General features: G+C 38.8%; 1 protein-coding gene across 3 annotated transcripts in view; it reads right to left on the bottom strand.

The window, feature by feature from the left end:
* The window catches only part of vps13a (vacuolar protein sorting 13 homolog A), a 110,297-nt gene that overhangs the window by 2,073 nt on the left and 90,729 nt on the right, over positions 1-17,495 (bottom strand). For all 3 annotated transcript variants that reach the window (XM_067412994.1, XM_067412996.1, XM_067412997.1), the window contains 11 exons: positions 16,155-16,300; positions 14,652-14,733; positions 14,449-14,562; positions 12,672-12,747; positions 12,329-12,492; positions 11,929-11,974; positions 11,690-11,813; positions 11,485-11,599; positions 6,856-6,941; positions 3,601-3,724; positions 168-242 (listed from right to left, as the gene is read on the bottom strand). In XM_067412994.1, the coding sequence (XP_067269095.1) occupies positions 168-242; positions 3,601-3,724; positions 6,856-6,941; positions 11,485-11,599; positions 11,690-11,813; positions 11,929-11,974; positions 12,329-12,492; positions 12,672-12,747; positions 14,449-14,562; positions 14,652-14,733; positions 16,155-16,300 (1,152 nt within the window). The remainder of the gene's footprint in view (positions 1-167; positions 243-3,600; positions 3,725-6,855; positions 6,942-11,484; positions 11,600-11,689; positions 11,814-11,928; positions 11,975-12,328; positions 12,493-12,671; positions 12,748-14,448; positions 14,563-14,651; positions 14,734-16,154; positions 16,301-17,495) is intronic.

The raw sequence follows: 17,495 nt of genomic DNA, 5'->3' as shown, positions 1-17,495 counted from the left end.
GTCACTCTTTTAATGTAAATCGCCTCACATACCACTGACCACCGGAAGTTAGTTATTTAAGTCTATACAGTTTAAAAGACTGCCTTGATTAAGCTCTATTTGTGCCCTTTGTTATGAAGATAATGGTTCATGAACAATCTTTAACTGCAAAAATTATGCTACTTTACCTTTGCTAGTTCTGGGGTTTTGAAATTGATGATCTTCCCAAACTCTTTGGCATGAAACACTGACTTGACTCTCTCCTGTGGAAATCACAACAAGACAAATGATGTTTCCATCTTAACAAAAATATCCTTGTTTGAGAGACATTTGAATTGCATCAAACATGTCAGGCTATTATAATATTACAGCTAATGCTTTGACCTCGCCTACTTGGCCATGCTTACATCATCAAAAAAAGAAAAGACCTTTCAGAGATGCAGAAAGTGTTGGACTATTATGTAAGTGTACTGATTTAAAACAAGTCAACTACTTGGACTTAAAATGGGTTGTGGTTATGTTTAGGATTGGGTTCACACTATAAACTAATGTGCACAATAAGACCAGTGACAATTATGAAGTAAAATTCAGCTGTGAGCAGCAACTATAAGGGTTCAAGGCGCGTTAACGGCCTTTAAGCACATATGCGTAAAAAGGAATTATGTTTAGTATGGTCTTTATAAAAGTACAGCGATGGAAAATACAATTTACAACCAATACAGACAATTTACTAAGGAAAAATATGTTTTTGACAGTTGTAGCGCCACCTATTGGTGTCCTCGGAGTGTGCTTATACATATGTGTCAAATTTGGTGTAAATATCTTATTTCATTTTGAAATTATAGACACATTTATCAGGGCATAAAAATGACCCATGGTTGACATTGGTCGGTTTTTTTGCCACTTCCTATCAAAATGTTGACATTTGGGCATTATTATTTCGCAATCAACCCATATTTTCAAATCTCCCGCGGTTTCATCTCGATTGGACTAATGGTTTTAAATATATTCACAAAAGTTTTTAAGAGCGCTAAATCACATCATTGCACACACCATAAGGCGAAACCTGGCATGCCTGATATCGCTGGACTCGGCATGGATTCAGGAGTCAAAGGAGGACTCACGTGAAAAGCTCGAAAATTTCTCAGGCTCCTTCAGAGCAAACCGAGAACCGGTTGTTATGCAGAACCGATACTGCTTTTTGAAAAATACCGGAACCGCGCGAAATTCCTGAGTGTCGGTTCCGAAAACGGTTCTAGTGCAATGTGTGTGCGAAGCGCTGGGAGCATAGCCGCGAGCCGCGCTCCCGCTCTCTCTCTGTCTCTCTCACACACACACACACACACACACACACACACACACACACACACACACACACACACACACACACGCCTCCTTTCCCCTCACGTCACTTTTTTAAAATCCCCCACAGCGCGAGTCCCGCAAACGCGGCGTCGAGGAGCTTGTTTGTAATCTGAGGACAATGGCTCATTAGTTTCGAAATGGTTTGGGTACAAGGTGATGGCGTTGAAAATAAAGGCATTTGTCTGGCGTTATGAGGTCATTTGAAACATTGCCGCGGCTCATTTAAGAAAATGACAGCTCTGAAGAGACGCCGCTTTAGTTCGAGGTAAGTTAGTGCTAACAATAATAAAGAAAGACGATCAACACCTTATGTGTTACCACTGAAATGTAGATGTAATAAGTTATATTTCCAAATGTAAGCCCATCTTATGCGGAATGCACGCTTCATACTGTCGTCTGGTCTGGCTCTAACCTCGAGTGTTTTAGCCTGTTTACTTTTTGCAAACCTTGTGAGCGCGCAAACGCTGTGACCTCGCGCCAAATGTTTTTAATGGTTTATTAACTACAAACAGTAGAGTTATGTAAAATTGAGTGCGAGGGATATTTTCACTTCACACAAAAAGATTTTGTAATGAGACTGCTAACTGTAGTAGCGTTTAGTCCACTGTCTATAATAGCCTAATTTAGAGATCACCTTTTTTTTTTTTTAACCGACAACTTTGATCGGTTAACGTTGATACGGTCAACCATCGGTCAAACGGTCATCGGTTAACATCCCTAAAACTAAGAGAAAATGTAATAAGACAATTTCAGAGGTGTAAATTTGAACATGTTTATTTTAATTTCCATAAATTCCATATGGCTCGATTAATCCTGTAATATATGTATAGTACAGGACTTTTTTTTGACATTGCCAACCTGTAAATTCATTTGAGAGCAAGTAATAAACCCAAAAAAGTATTGTTTAAAGTTGCGTATTGTGCCTTTTTCCTTTACCACTATTTGTTTAATAATTTTAATGGAACCAGAATCGGAACCGGAATCGTTAGGCGGAATCGGAACCGGAAAATTTCTCACGATTCCCAACCCTACCGATGATGCATACAGAGTTTCCATCTGATAGGCCTCCGTTAACCTTGTCCAACACCCCTTTTCCCCCAGAATGAACCAGATGCTAGTTCAGAGCCAGTGCTAGTGCCAGTTCAGAGTTAGTTTGACCGATGAGCCTCCTAAGAACTGGTTTGTCTTTCCATGGGCTAGAGAGCCCCACAGAGCCAATTCTTACACCAATGTATACGCCTCATCTTTCTCAGCAACGCTAGCGAGGCAGCTGGAAACACACACACACACAATCACACACTCCAGGCTTGTTTGAGATGCATCGACACTGCGCAGACCGAACAGCGTATGATATCAAAATACCGCGTGAACGATTTAAAAGCATAAGAAATCATATGCTCTCGCTGTACTTTGATGTCATACGGTGATCGGTCTGCGCAGCGCAGATGCATCTCGGACAAGCCTAACATCAACAATGCCGAACGTAGCGTTACTACTCAATTCAAGTCTACTGATGCTCATGGCTTTACGATCCTACATCGCCATCAAAACACTGCGAATCCAACGCATGATTCGTATAGACAGAGACTACAATCGGGCAGCTGTTAGCTTGATTAGCTGCTATTACAAAAATGGCGGATCTCAAGTTTGTGTTGGTCTTGTTGGTCACGGTAACGCCGCCCCCCAGCCCCTGATGCAAGCGGTTCTTACTTCTGGACCAGAAATGATTTGGTGCTACTTAAAAACCACTTTACCTGGCTCGGAGCTGGAGCTTTGGGTGTGGAAAGACAAAGAACAGATTTGAAACTAAGCTCTGGTTCTGAACCAGCTCCAGCTTGGTGGAAAAGGGGTATAATAGACGCTCAAATTTCATTGGCCTATGGCGGCCATGTTTTTTGAGATAAGCTAATTGTACTTATAGACAGACAAAGACACTGAATGGCAAATTTCAAGTAAATCAGACTAGTTTTTTTCCTGTTACAGCGCCACCAAGTGGTCAATTGTCACAATTTTTTGTGACCTCAGATTAAACGAATAAACATATGTCCCAAATTTAGCGAAAATATGTTTTTCAGTTCACAAGTTATAGCCGTTTTAGTGCTCCCAACTTTTTTGGATAACTATTGACAATCAGACTCCAGAGAATCTTGCTACACTGGTTGGGCTCCGATCGGGCCACAATCCAAGGCGTACATTTCGTTTTTTTCAGCTCTGCACGCTTGAACCCCTAATAAAGCAGTGTGTATGCTGATGTACCTTAGCTTCTATCCGCAGTCTCCGGCCCTCCACGATCATGGGTGCTTTTGTGAACTCATCAAAGAGATACTGCCACTCACACGTCAGCTGCCCAAATGTGCCCTTAGTCACGAAAAATATTCCTCTGCAAGAGTCAAATCACACAGACTGAATAAGGAGAGGTACACTTGACTCAATAGAACAGAACTGCACATTTATAATCATACAACTACATGCATTAATATACAGTAGTATGGGGATATGAGAAAGTGCCTATTTGTAATATTTGGGGTCAGGTGTTCGTTGAGATCTCTGACCCCCGAGTATGAGCAATATGCTAAATGCTTGCTCTGTTATTTACTCCAAACACACAAGTCTTTGGTTAGTCTTCAAAACACAAATTAAATTATTTTTAAATGAAAGCTGAGAGATTTTCGCCTGCCTCCGCCCTCTGAAGTTCAATTTTCATTTTCCTTCAGTACGTCGTCTGGGTTTGGGTTATATTCTAAGAAGTCCTCGCTGCGGCCTGTAGCACGATGACGTACTGGATCAGATCCAACACGTACTGGACGCGCATGCGCGGTGGTTTCATTCACAGTTCGATGACGTCAGATACGCATGCGCAGAAGAGTTTTGGGGGCATCATTGAATGCACAGGAGAGTTTTGCTGGATAGATAAATACTCAAACCGCTCGCGCAAAAATAATGATTAATAACATGCTCACGCCGTCAGGACACACGTTTTGCATTTTCCCTTGAATGTGTAGGCTACTGGTATTTGAAGTTCTTTACAGATCGTGTTGTATTGTACCTTGATGATTAAAATTACAGAGACAATTACCTGACAAATTTTTCCTTCCACTCAACAGCAAGTTTGACCAGAATATATTAAATTTGTAACCGTTTTGCATGCATGTACAGCGAAACTAGGATAATTTAAGCATCACATTTATGAAAAGATGATTTATTCATCAATTAATTACTTAATACTATTGATCAGTACTACAACTACACGGTTTAGAACATCATCTATATACAATAATGATCATACATTAAGACTAGCGCATACGCATTATTAATTAACCCAGAGATCGCTAGGCTATGACATTGCCATAACGATCCACCATCTACTACGTATTGAATCTGATCCAGCTACGTCATCGTGCTACAGGCTGCAGCGAGGGGAGTCTCGTATATTCTCTGGTTTTCTCCGGCCACACTTTAACCGGTCCAATCAGCGAACAGAGGGAGTGGCTGTGAACGATAATGTTGATGTCGTGCGCTAGTTTGAGATCACATACGTCCCGACCAAACGATAGCGATTGGTTATGGCAGATCCAATAGTTTTAAACTTCAACAAAGTTCCCGCCTTCAAGGAAGTTAACGCTTGTCAATGGAGAGTGGCCAGACACTCTGTACAAATGAAATGCATGAGTCGGGTAGGACCAGGCTAGAGAGATTTCTGTCCGTCCTTTGAAAGTCCAGGTCACCAAAACTTAGAAGGCGTCGTAAAATGAATTCATATAAATCGAACAGCTTAATCCAAGCCATGTGAGGAGAGATGAATGCTTTATATGATGAACTGACTCAATTGAATTTATTCACAAAGAAACACACATGCACAGAACGCATCACATGGTAAACACAGACCCTTGTGTGTGTGTGTGTGTGTGTGTGTGTGAATCATATACAGAGATCGTGTTTCTCCAGAAGGCGGATTAAACTGCTCGATTCGTTGTATAACGCATTTATGACCTTTTTGATTTTTCAATGTTTTGGTTACCAGGATTTATCTATTTATTTGTGAAGATTTGCAAAATTTGTATTGGTTTGGAGTGACATGAGGGCGAGTAAATGATGACAGACTATCCCTTTAAGCAATCACAACTATTTGTTGAGTAAAATAATTTCCACTGAAAACCCAGTATGAGTTTTATCAGAAATATTTTCATTTGTGTTCTGAAGACAAAGGTCTTACGGGTTTGGAACAACATAAGGGTGAGGAATTATTGACAGAATTTTAATTTCTGGGTGAACTAACCCTTTAACTTGCACATCAAGGCACTGCACATAATAGATGGATTCAAAGGTTTACATTGCCTAAACTCTTATTTAAGATATACAACACCCCTTTAATGAACTGAACGGTGAATATGCAGCTCAGTCTGGAAACCTCTACATTCATTTCTACTGCTTCTGGATTTAACATGATGACGGATAGAGAAATGATGGACCAGTGCCTGTTGATCACTTGTGGTCTGATTGGTTGAAGGACTATCCAATTGCGTAGAGTCATGTGAACTATGCCCATTGATCACTCCTCTTGTGCATTAGTAAATACAGACCAATGTTCAATCTTATAAGATTGAGCTTGGTCTGGTGATAGCCAGACAAGGTGTTTACATGAGGGCTCTAGATCAGGGGTTTTCAAATCATTCCTGGAGTCTCCCCAGCACTGCACATTTTGGATATCTCCCTTATTGGACACACCCAGCTCAGCTCATGGAGTACTAAACTAATCAGCTGATGAGTTAATACAGCTGTGTTAAATAAGACACTCGTCCAACATATGCAGCCCCCTAAGAAATGCATCTTAATAGATATGTTTACTTGCACTACTTTTCCAATCCGATTTCAGATTCTTAAAGGGTTAGGCTTCTGTATAGTAAAAGGGGCTGAATATGATGGATGGGTGTCTTATTTAACACAGCTGTATTAACTCATCAGCTGATTAGTTTAGTACTCCATGACCTGAGCTGGGTGTGTCCAATAAGGGAGATATCCAAAATGTGCAGTGCTGGGGAGGCTCCAGGAATTATTTGAAAACCCCTGCTCTAGATTATTTAGGTTGCATTTATCCAAATCGATCACTCAAAAGGTATGAAGTAGAGATCCACTGATTATTCCGAATTTTCTACGAAAGCTGATGATGATTATTCAAATGCTTGTGCTATAGAAGGTAAGATAACCGTCTAAAAATATCACAATATATATGGTGTCACACAATCCACTTCAATGATGATTCAAATGTAAATATTTCAGGCAGGCCTACATGTCAACTTTTCTTAAAGGAACAGCTCACCCAAAAATGGAAATTAGCATTTTATATTATTTCCTCAGCCTCAGGATGTGAGATTCATCAGTGCCCCCTTAGCATGAAGCACAACAGCGGTGACATGCTTAACAGTACTCGTGTACGCCAGCATGCCCCTTCATCTAAATGTGCGTATGTGACATTGCTCATGCAAAACGAGGGGTTTATGGAAATCCACCTACCTTTTAGTGATCATCAGGAAATCTGATTCGTTCACCTTAGCATGAGCAAAGTACCTGTACTTGGCAAAGCGTCCATTCTCAATACTCTACAAACCAAACAGAGAAAAACCAATGAAAATATTAATATATAAAAACACAATCCTGTGAACTTCCACACAGAATCATGTTTAGACATTTGAGGACCTGAAATATGGTGATGGAGGGGCTATATGACACAAGAACGGATGAAAAGACACATAAAAGGACTATCTTCATAGAAACCTTTAAAAACCGACTCAGCAGTGCAATATTTTAGCTCTGAGTGTCTGTGCACTTTGACATTGCCTATTGCGTTCTGGATGCAAGAATGCTAAATTGCTAGAATTTCCCTAGCAAAAAGACTTCAATGCAAAACATAAGCAAAGGTTCAGTCATGATGTTTTCTGGCAGACTAAAGTCACAGCACACACCCCTAATTCAGTGTACTTTGTGCCAAATAATTCTGCAATGCATGGTGGGATTGATGAGTGTGGAATGGGATAATGATGAAAAACGCACTTGGAGACAGACTTTATTCAGGAGAAATGACAGATGATGGTGTGGGACAAAACATCTGATGGAATTAAACCAAGATTCCTGATCATAAACAGCAATATTTACATGTAGTTGTTGCAGACTAACTACTTAAACAATGTAAATTATATAGATGCAAATTACACAATCAGACTGAATATCTATTGAACTCAAACGTAAGCTGATTGTCCTCATCCTCATCAGTGTCAGAGCTACTCCACTGAGAGAAGGCCGTTCTTTTCTGTGAACATGACAAGAGAGGAGAGCTGCGGTCAGTACAGCCTGTAAATACTCCACTATCACTACTAGTAAGGTACAAGAGGGCTAAAGGCTTAAACCTTTTTTGACTTTATTCTCTTTTAAACCGCTAGATGGTAAATCCAGCTCAGCACTTTTCATAATAACCGATATTCAAGATGCACGTGGCTGATTGCAGAAAGCAGCGCAAAGTTGATTCTGTGCTCATTTGATCTAATATTGAATGTTTTTTCAAACGTTGTAGATTTTTGTAGCAACTGAGAATTGATACAACTAATGTCTGTATTTTGAGACAATGTCTATGTATTTTTATTAAAGGGATAGTTCACCCAAAAATGCTAATTAGCCGATGATTTACTTACCCTCAAGTTATCCCACATGCAAGCAAAGTGGCGTGTTTGTGTAAGAAAAATATCCATATTCAAAACTTTATAGACTAAAATAACGGCGCTCAGTGGCACGCACGTCGACTTGCGCTAAAAGACTGACCCCTGACGCGATGTACAGGAGCATCTCAAGCTTTGACGGCTCTCGCGGATCGGGCTGGGCAACAAACTCAAGCCTCTTTTCTTATATCGAAATCCTTCGCCATTTCTCTTTAAAAATTAGTTTTAGACTCTAATTCATGACCGGTGTTTCATTTTGCTCTATTCTCTGCGCTTCTGTGTTCATCAACGCTCTTGCATCAAGGGTTACTCTTTCACCGATAGTCGACTTGCGCACCGCTGCCCGCCGGAAGCTAGATATTTGACATTATAACGTGTTAAATATGGATATTTTTCTTACATGCATCACTTCGCTTCAGAAGGCCTTTATTAAAGTTCTTCGTACCTCGGTTAATACATCTGAGATGATTTGACAGCTCCCAGATCTTCTAATCGTGATAACTGATCTCTGGATAATTTGGTTCTTCAAACGAATTTGCGGATTGGATTCAAATATCTGGATGAAGTTTGAGATTACTGCTCGTTCCCGTGTTCCCTGAAGAGGGCAGATGCATCGATACTCGAAACCACGATCAGCAATGCAGCGATTGGCTGGCGTCAAGACAACGTAATGACATCATATCATTAAAAAAGACACCTGGCAATAAACATGACAATTTTAGACAAATAACCGACCTAAAAGTTAGATAAATGAAATGTGCATTTTTTTAACATGATTCCCAATTATTTATATATTCACAATTTTATAGTATTTGCACACCCTTTACATGTTTATTTCAATGTTGTAATTAGCAATTAATTAAAAGTTTAATTCAATTTGAAGCAGATTTGCTACATTAAAGAACAAATTAAAGTTTATTAAAGGTGTCATGAACGGGCTTTAAAAAAAATTATACTGTTGTCTGAGGTCAAATAATGAGGTTTGTGTGGTTTTTACATTAAAAAACATTATAACTGATAAGTAATAGGCTATCTTCTACACTGGTTTTGAGGCTCTCTCCTGAACGCTGGTTTTGATGGGCGTGTCACTGGAGACTTGGAAGTAAACACCCACGGCTAGGATTGGATAAGATTTGCATATTTAATGAGCTTCATATCTATGCCCCTGTCAGTTCAGTTCACATGAGGGAGGGATTGATCTGAAAGCGGCAACAGCAGAAAGCGGTCTTTATCAAACAAACACAATGATTTATTTCTCATCCAATTATTTCTTATTTCTAAATCTGTTGCTCCATCAGTGTTCACTAAAAATATATTTTGTGCAATTATACACTATAAGAGTCATGAAAAGCACATTTTCTTAAGGTTTGCCTTTAGCCCTGTTGTACCTTACATCTAACACTACTGAGGTGTTCAATCTGCAACTCTCACAAGCTACACAATACATCACAACTAGACAGAGATGAAACTTTCTAGAGCGCATGTGTCGACCGCCAGTGTTCAGGTATACTTTGAAAGGTAGCATGTGTTAAAAACTTTGGGATTTAAGGGAACAGCAACGATTCAGAGTAAATGCAAGTGCTCATCTGGATCTGTAACAAATGTCAAGTTTTCATCAATGATCTTGCATCAATAAGGTAGTTTAATAGCAAAGTTTTACACACACATCCTGTAGAATCTTTCTGCTCCAATTCAAAACAGTGTGTACTGTAACTATGAACACACCTGCACATCTGATGATAAAATTACAAACCCTTCGGGTTTCCTTGTTAGTCTTTTTGCTTCATGTTGTGTTTTGGATACTGGGCTATAATGTTTTTTAAGTAGTTTAACCAGCAAGACTTCCTTGGTCAACCAGTTTCACTAGAAAGACCGGTCTGTTGACCAGCTTCAACGACTATGGTTTACAGAATCTAGACTAACATGACACCAGCACTAACTAGGGCTGAACGATATATCGTTATTGCATCTATATCTAGATATGAACTTTCAAGATATTAATATCGGAAAAAGCAACAATATCAACGATATACATTTCCCCTTCGTGATCGTACGTGCGAAAGGGTTAAAAACAATACATTTTCTGACACAAATTTTTAAAATGTAGGCTCAAATCGGTTTATTTTTCTGAGAAATGCTTGGTTTTCACCAAACAATTAGTCATATCGTATTGTATCGATATCGAGATATCTGGCATGGGAATCGAGATATGAAATGTTGTCCATATCGTTCAGCCCTAGCACTAACCAGCGTAAACCAGCCTGGACAAGCATGAAAACTCATGTTGGTCTAAGCTGTTTGTTTAAAGACAGCGGTGGGTGTTTAAGATAATGGCAAAGTATTTTGGAGCAAGAAACAACTGCAAATAAATCAGAAATATGTTATGTATCTACTTGTCTGGGTTGCTGACATGGATATATTACCAATATATTATGTTTAAATACATGTTTAAATAAATGAATGATGGATGCACAATATATCGGCCACCATATCAGGATCGGCCAATGTATGTAAATTTTGAATGTTTTTATTTTTATTACTTTTGCAGATATATTAAAGCCAATAAATAATGTATGATTTCCTTCAGCCGAGACACTTCAGATGAGAAATGTTTCTCCATGATGGTTTTGAATTGCTAGAAATATGATTGGAATCAAAATACAGTTTAGTGTAACATGTGCAGCGCACAATTATAATGAGAACATTATAATTGTGTTCTTGGGGCATGGATATAATGGTGAAACTTTTTTTAAATCAGGCAGTCAAAAAATATATAAAAAGTTGGATTTAGATTTGTCGGCTTTCAAATATAAAGAATTATCGGCTATCGACAATTTTCATATCGGCGCAACCCTAAAATAAATATTAAATAGGTACACTACTGTTCAAAAGTGGCAGTAAAGACATTTAAATTTTTAATAAATACTGTTCTTTTAAACTTTCTATTCATCAAAGAATCCTGAAAAAAACGGTGTAATGATGATAAATTCAGCTTTGATCAAAGGAATAAATTACACTTAAAAAACATTCAAACAGAAACAAAAGTTTTTTTTTAAATTATATATTTATATTATATATTTATACATTTATATTAAATATTTAAAAATGTACTGTTACTCCTGTATTTCTGATCACACAAATAACGCCTTGGTGAGCAGAAGAGACTTACTTTTACTCCGTAGTTTATATCTCAGATATTAACCATTTGGCATTTTTGCAGTTTATTTAAATAGTGTTGTTTACATATTTTAGAAATACAAAATAAAAAATATTGCTATTTGTAATTTTTTATTCTATTATGTGATGTTTTTAATTGAGTCTGTTGTCAGCTGCCCGTTTCCGTTGTCTATTATCATGCATCGTCAGAACACTTTAATGCAATGCCACTATCTGGAACAGCAGGAGTGTGAAGGCAGGAAGAGTGAAGCGTCACCTGCAGCATCTGGCTGCCGAGTCCCTCTCTCTCCTTATACGGCCGGATGACTCCATCCTCATGGATGAAACGAGGAGGACGCAAACTCTCCACATCCTGAGACGTCTCTGCGGCTCTGAATTCAAATCAAGCCAGAAAATGCGTCACAGTCATGGAAGACTCTTTCCCGAACAAAGCACACAGGCACATAGACAGATTCAAACACCTTTTGATGCCTTGAAAGGTGCTGCTGGCCATGTCAATGATGCCCCCTGTTGGTCTGGTCAGAGCTCCAACCAAGCCTTTGCCCACACCCTTAAAGAAACCCGCCGCTCCTTCCTTTTGTGCTCCTACAGGAACACACACACACACACACAACATGCCTATCAGACTGAACACACAGGAAAGCTGCCTGTTGACACTGAATTACTGCGAGAAAACCCAACAGCTGGTCAGTAGCTTTACCTTTTATTGGTTTAGTCACGATGCCGGTAATGCCGCTTACAAAGCCCTGTGTGACAGAGATCATATTTACACACACTTCACACACAATCAAAATAAAATTACTGCAGTGAAAGCAAATTTTGACTTGTAGGCTGTCAATCAATTAAATGTTTAGGTCCCAGATTATATTAGGTGTGTTTAACTGCTATTTCAAAGGGGTGGTTGATTATGATTTTTTTGCACTTTTTTATTTTATTTTTTTAATTCTAATATAAATTTTTACCTTCAAAATTATTATTTTTTAACTATTTGAATATAGAATATCCGTTGCCAGTCGTAGTTAGCATGTTATTTTCCTGTGTTGTTTTAATTGTGCCATTTAAATCAAATGACAATGACTTCGGCATGCGTGTTGACTCACAGACACCAGCCCTTTCCCTCCTCGTGTCAGTCCTTCTCTCAGTCCGCTGGGCTGCTTGTTCATGGCCTCTCGTCTCTTCTGCTGGTAGTCCTCATCCATTGTCATGGCGGCCACACCTTTAGCCATCGCTCCCGTGATCCGAGATGCCGCTCCTGCCAGACCGCCTGAGAAAAGGACGACAGAAAGAAACAATGAATAGGTCAGAATCTGAGAAGAAGAACAGTGCTGGTTATATTTGACATGAACCCAATGAGACCAAGTTTGTTTCGATTTTAAGGAAATACTTCAAAGATTACTCACAATATCAGTGAATTATTGCATGTTGCAAAAAGAGAGTACGTACCCACAGCCCCTCCAACCAGAGCCTTCACCCCGAGTGCCATCCCTTCCATAAACTCCTCTGGTCCCTGTATGGCACCCTGACAAACGAACACACACACACACACACACACACACACACACACACACACACACACACACATTCATGGTTAAGGCCAATAAAACACACTTCACATACTCGGATACTGACAATCAATAGATTAGTTTCCATCTAAAGTTGCAAATTTATCTTGGAATTGGCAAAAATCATCACTTCCTGGTAAACTGGTGGAAAATATCTGCAATAAACATTAAAGTTGTTGCAATCGAGGAAGCCGCTATGGCTCTTTTTTTCCTACACAATGAATTACTTTCAATATTATGATTATTTGTATGTAATAAACGCTGTTACGCTCTCTTGCGTTGGGAAAATGAGTTGCGCTGGTATTTGGGAACGCAATAGTGTGAGGGAATTAAACCAAATCATTCAGACTTCGGCTCAGGCCATTCAGAGCCACCAAAACAACATTTGAGATGCCGTGATGCGATTGGTCCACTGGTTAGTCCACTTATCCAATTACAGCCTCTGTTGAGGATTTTGATGTGCATTGTGGGATTTATTCAGTAAATGTGTTTCCATCGTAGTTTATACACGTCTTATTGGATTAAAAAAACATTTATCTGCCTCAGTTGAGCACATACATTTTATGTACATTTTTAGAATGCATATTTTAGAAAAAGCGGGTCGTCAAAAAAAAATATAGTCACCAAATCGGAATTGTGCATCGAGACCTGCAGTGTAAATGCAGCCTATGACTTACGCCGAGGGCTATTCAAATCTTGCCCTGGATCATTTTCTAATGATCCTGCAGACATTGATTAGCATGTTCAGGTGGGTTTAATCAGGGTTAGAGCTAAACTCTGCAGAGCATTGGCCCTCCAGGGCAAGATTTGAATACCCCTGAACGGTTTGGTCTTTTAGGGTCCAACGGTTTGGTCTTTTAGGGGAGAAAGATGATCCTTGGAAATACCAACAATTACAAAAGAGTTTCAGCGCTATGCTCTTGAACCCCTAAGGCCGGGGACACACTGCAAGCGTGCCGTGAGCGTCTCGGCTGCGTGGCGTGTCCGTTTTTATTTCGGCTCCCATGTTAACCGGTTAGAGCTTGCATACTGCCTGCGTCACACGGAAAACGTGTGCATGCTTCAAATAGAAGCGTGTTGGAAGCGTTTCTAGGCAAAATAGCATAGGAAAAGATGTTTATTTGCCAATTTGACACGAATACATATTAATAAATGACATTTTCATGTTTGAAAGTCTGTAGGTTAACATAAATGCAGATATAAGCCTAATTGTAATAATAAAAAACAACATAATTATCGATTTTGAAATATTAAACCTGTCAATACAGAACAAAATGTTCTGTAGCCTATTTTGCCGTCAATACCGTATATATGTATGGTCAATAGGCTACTGCCGACATTGTCTTTGCTGTATCAATAGGCAATATATTTATATTAAACATGAAGTATAGGGCTTCCCTGTACATTAATAGCAGCAGCGCCGCGTCAGACACGCTTCTGGTGTGCAAAGACAGATAAAACGCCACGCAGCCGCCCCGCGGCTGACACGCAACAGAAACGCCACGCTCACACCACGCTTGCAGTGTGTCTCCGGCCTAATAACTAATGTGCTCGGCAAAAAAATCATGGCACTTTTATTTAATTTCAAACCTTGCCGTTTAGAGGGTCACAAATGGTGTACCTCATCAATCGTTGGGTGTGAAGAGTTAAAGTTTCACCTGATAAGGCTCATAAAAGAAGGCCTCGACGCCTTCAGACAGACCGCGGATCAGTCCGAACGGGTTGCCAAGGACGTCTAAACCCAAAACCAGAACATACATCTGTTTGATAGCCTAAAACACACAAGCACAGATACATAAACACATGTTTTAAACGCACTGAAATCACCAGCAGTCTCTGAGTGTTAAGGGTGAAGGGTCACCTGTTTGGAATAATGGCGGATGACCTCCCACTGCAGCTGCTGAGTGGTGCGAAACTGGTACGTCAGCTCAAAGAAGGCAAGTCTGGAGAAAGAAAGGACAGACAGCATCAACGTTAATGTAAGCATTTCAATCATACGAGACTCTGCATGTACACAACGGCCTACTCGTAATATCTTAGTAGTGTATGCATAATGTACACAATTCAGTATGTATGGAATATACACAAAACCTACATTTGCCATATGCAGTAGAGAATCAGACCACAATACACTGGCTAGCATATCCCACAATTCATTGCCCTCGATTTGATCTGGCCTTTCCAATTTCACAAAGGTCAGTGAGAATTTTTTTATAAGAAATGCATACTTTTATCCATCAATGATACATTAAAGTAATCAAAAAGAAATGTATAATGTTACAAAAGAAATCTATTTCAAATAAATGCTGCTCTTTTGAACTTTCTATTCATCAAAAAAAAAAAAAAAGATTTTTTTTATTTATATTAATATATTTCGACATGAGCTATTGTCTGTCTGTTACAATGAAGCAGCACATTAGTTCAGAACGGCGATTCATTAAGCTAAGTACAATAATTGGTTTAAAATGTGCATTCAGCTGATCAATATTGAGCATCAGATGGAAGATGATTTCACATCTAAGTGGCATACTTAAAACTAATGGCTTATAACTACAAAAAAAACAAGATCTAAAAAAGTACATGGTCTCATTTGATAGAAAACCTTTCAAATTGTGAAGTTTTTTGTTTTTTGGAGGTTCTTATGTTACATCAGAAAAAGTGATACAATTTATTGATTTCATTATCATTGATGATGGACATGATGATTATTAGAAAGTATATATGGAAGCTTATAAAATCAACTTTAGTTCACAATCATGTCATCTGCATCTGAGCCAGATTGTGTGTTGATATCTCAAAGCAAATCAAACTTTTTTTTTCACTCTTTAAGAACAGTGCTCCTCTAATATTACCGCAAATTTAAAAGCACTGGTTAAAAACTGGTTATATGCTCTGTATTAATTGCAAAGCCAAGCTTCTATACTTTAAAATGTCACTTGGGTTGACAACTTTTAAGGTTTAAAGGTTATAACCTGAAACTTTAACAAAAAGCACAAAGTTAAATTAAAAATCAAATCTAATTCAAAATATTAATATAAAACTACAACAGTATGTAAATAATACTAGCATACAACATATACTGCTCAGTATGCAGTAAAATTGTCATGCTAGTATGCTGTAAATCTAATGTCTGATAACAAACTTCTCCTACAAGCCTCATTTCTAGCCGACCTGTTTCTGTCTTCCCACTAGAGGGCAGTGTGAGAACAAACACTGAAGTGAAGAGTGAGTTTCACAGCATCTAACCACCTGTGAAATCCAGAAATACCCAGTGTGTGATCTGAGGGTTTGGCTGGACAGAAAGAGGAAGTGCAGGGATGTGCGGCCACAGTGAGAATGAGTGCTGTGAAGTGAATGTCAGTACTTGAAGAGGACGTCCTGAGCGTCAGTGAGCGTCGCTCCGATACTCTTCAGCAGGAGGTGGAGAGACTGAACAGGAATGACCTCCGTCTCTCTTTCTTTCTTATTCCCGTCTTCACCAGTGGTGCTCAGAGAGAAACTCAAGTGAAGCTGCCACACAAAACACACACACAGTTACACACTGCAATGTACACTCAAAATGTGTTGATTTTGACCTTCAGTGACCAAACTTCGTCATAAATATTAAACCTTTGTGTGTGTGCGATCACAGTGATATTGACAGTGGGTTTTATTCAGCAAGGATACATTAAGCTGATCAAAAATAAAGACATAATCTTACAAGATACTTCTATATAATATACAATATACTTCTGCTGTTCTATTTATCAAATAATCCTACATTGTAACATTTGTTAATAATAATTAATAATAATTGTTAAATGTGTTGATTTTAAAAATGCCTTTAACAGGGCTTGGAATTAACTTTTCCGCTCAGCAGTCACTGTGGCTAGTGGTTTTCTAAAGTCACTAACCAATCAGCATTTTTACTGGCCAACGTTTTGAGATCGATACCATGGGGAAAAACTGCCATATAGATGCTCATAATTAGGCAGTAGGTTTATTAGGCTGCTGTCACTTTAAAAGCTGACGTACAGATCCATTATACTGTTAGACATGCATTTTATTTCTCAACTGTTTATTTTCACTTCAAACAGAACTGACTGTGTTTACATGAATACTCACAAAGCACGGCATTTTGACATAATTTTGTGTACGTTTGACTGTTTAAGCGCAATAATCAGTGAAAAAGAACTCAATTTAGCACAAAATAAGCGGCAATTAGTAAAATTATTAGCAATACATGCAATCCCACGCTGAAATTCAAGCCCTGTAACAGCAACAATATTCATCCAGATGAAATGAAGCGAGTGAGGGAAAGATATAAGAAAAGATATAAGACATGAGATATGAGAGAGAGAGAGAGAGAGAGAGAGAGAGAGAGAGAGAGAGAGAGAGAGAGAGAGAGAGAGAGAGAGAGAGAGAGAGAGAGAGAGAGAGAGAGAGAGAGAGAGAGAGAGAGAGAGAGAGAGAGAGAGAGAATGGGATTATGTGTCTTCTCTGAGCCTTCAATGAATAATAGGGGTGTAACGGTTCACAAAATTCACGGTTCGGTTCGATACGATACACTGGTGTCACGGTTCGGTTCGGTACGGTTCGGTATGTTTTAGATACAGCAAAAAGAAAAAATTGGCAGATAAATTACCTTTTTTTATATTTTTTTTAATTAAAACTAACAAAGTATGATTTTTTTTTTTTACATTGAACAATGATGGAGCTATACTTT

Source organism: Pseudorasbora parva, chromosome 13, assembly GCF_024679245.1.
Source record: "Pseudorasbora parva isolate DD20220531a chromosome 13, ASM2467924v1, whole genome shotgun sequence".
Lineage (NCBI taxonomy): Eukaryota > Metazoa > Chordata > Actinopteri > Cypriniformes > Gobionidae > Pseudorasbora > Pseudorasbora parva.
Note: the sequence above shows the minus strand (reverse complement) of the source record. Positions and strands in the feature narration are given on the sequence as shown.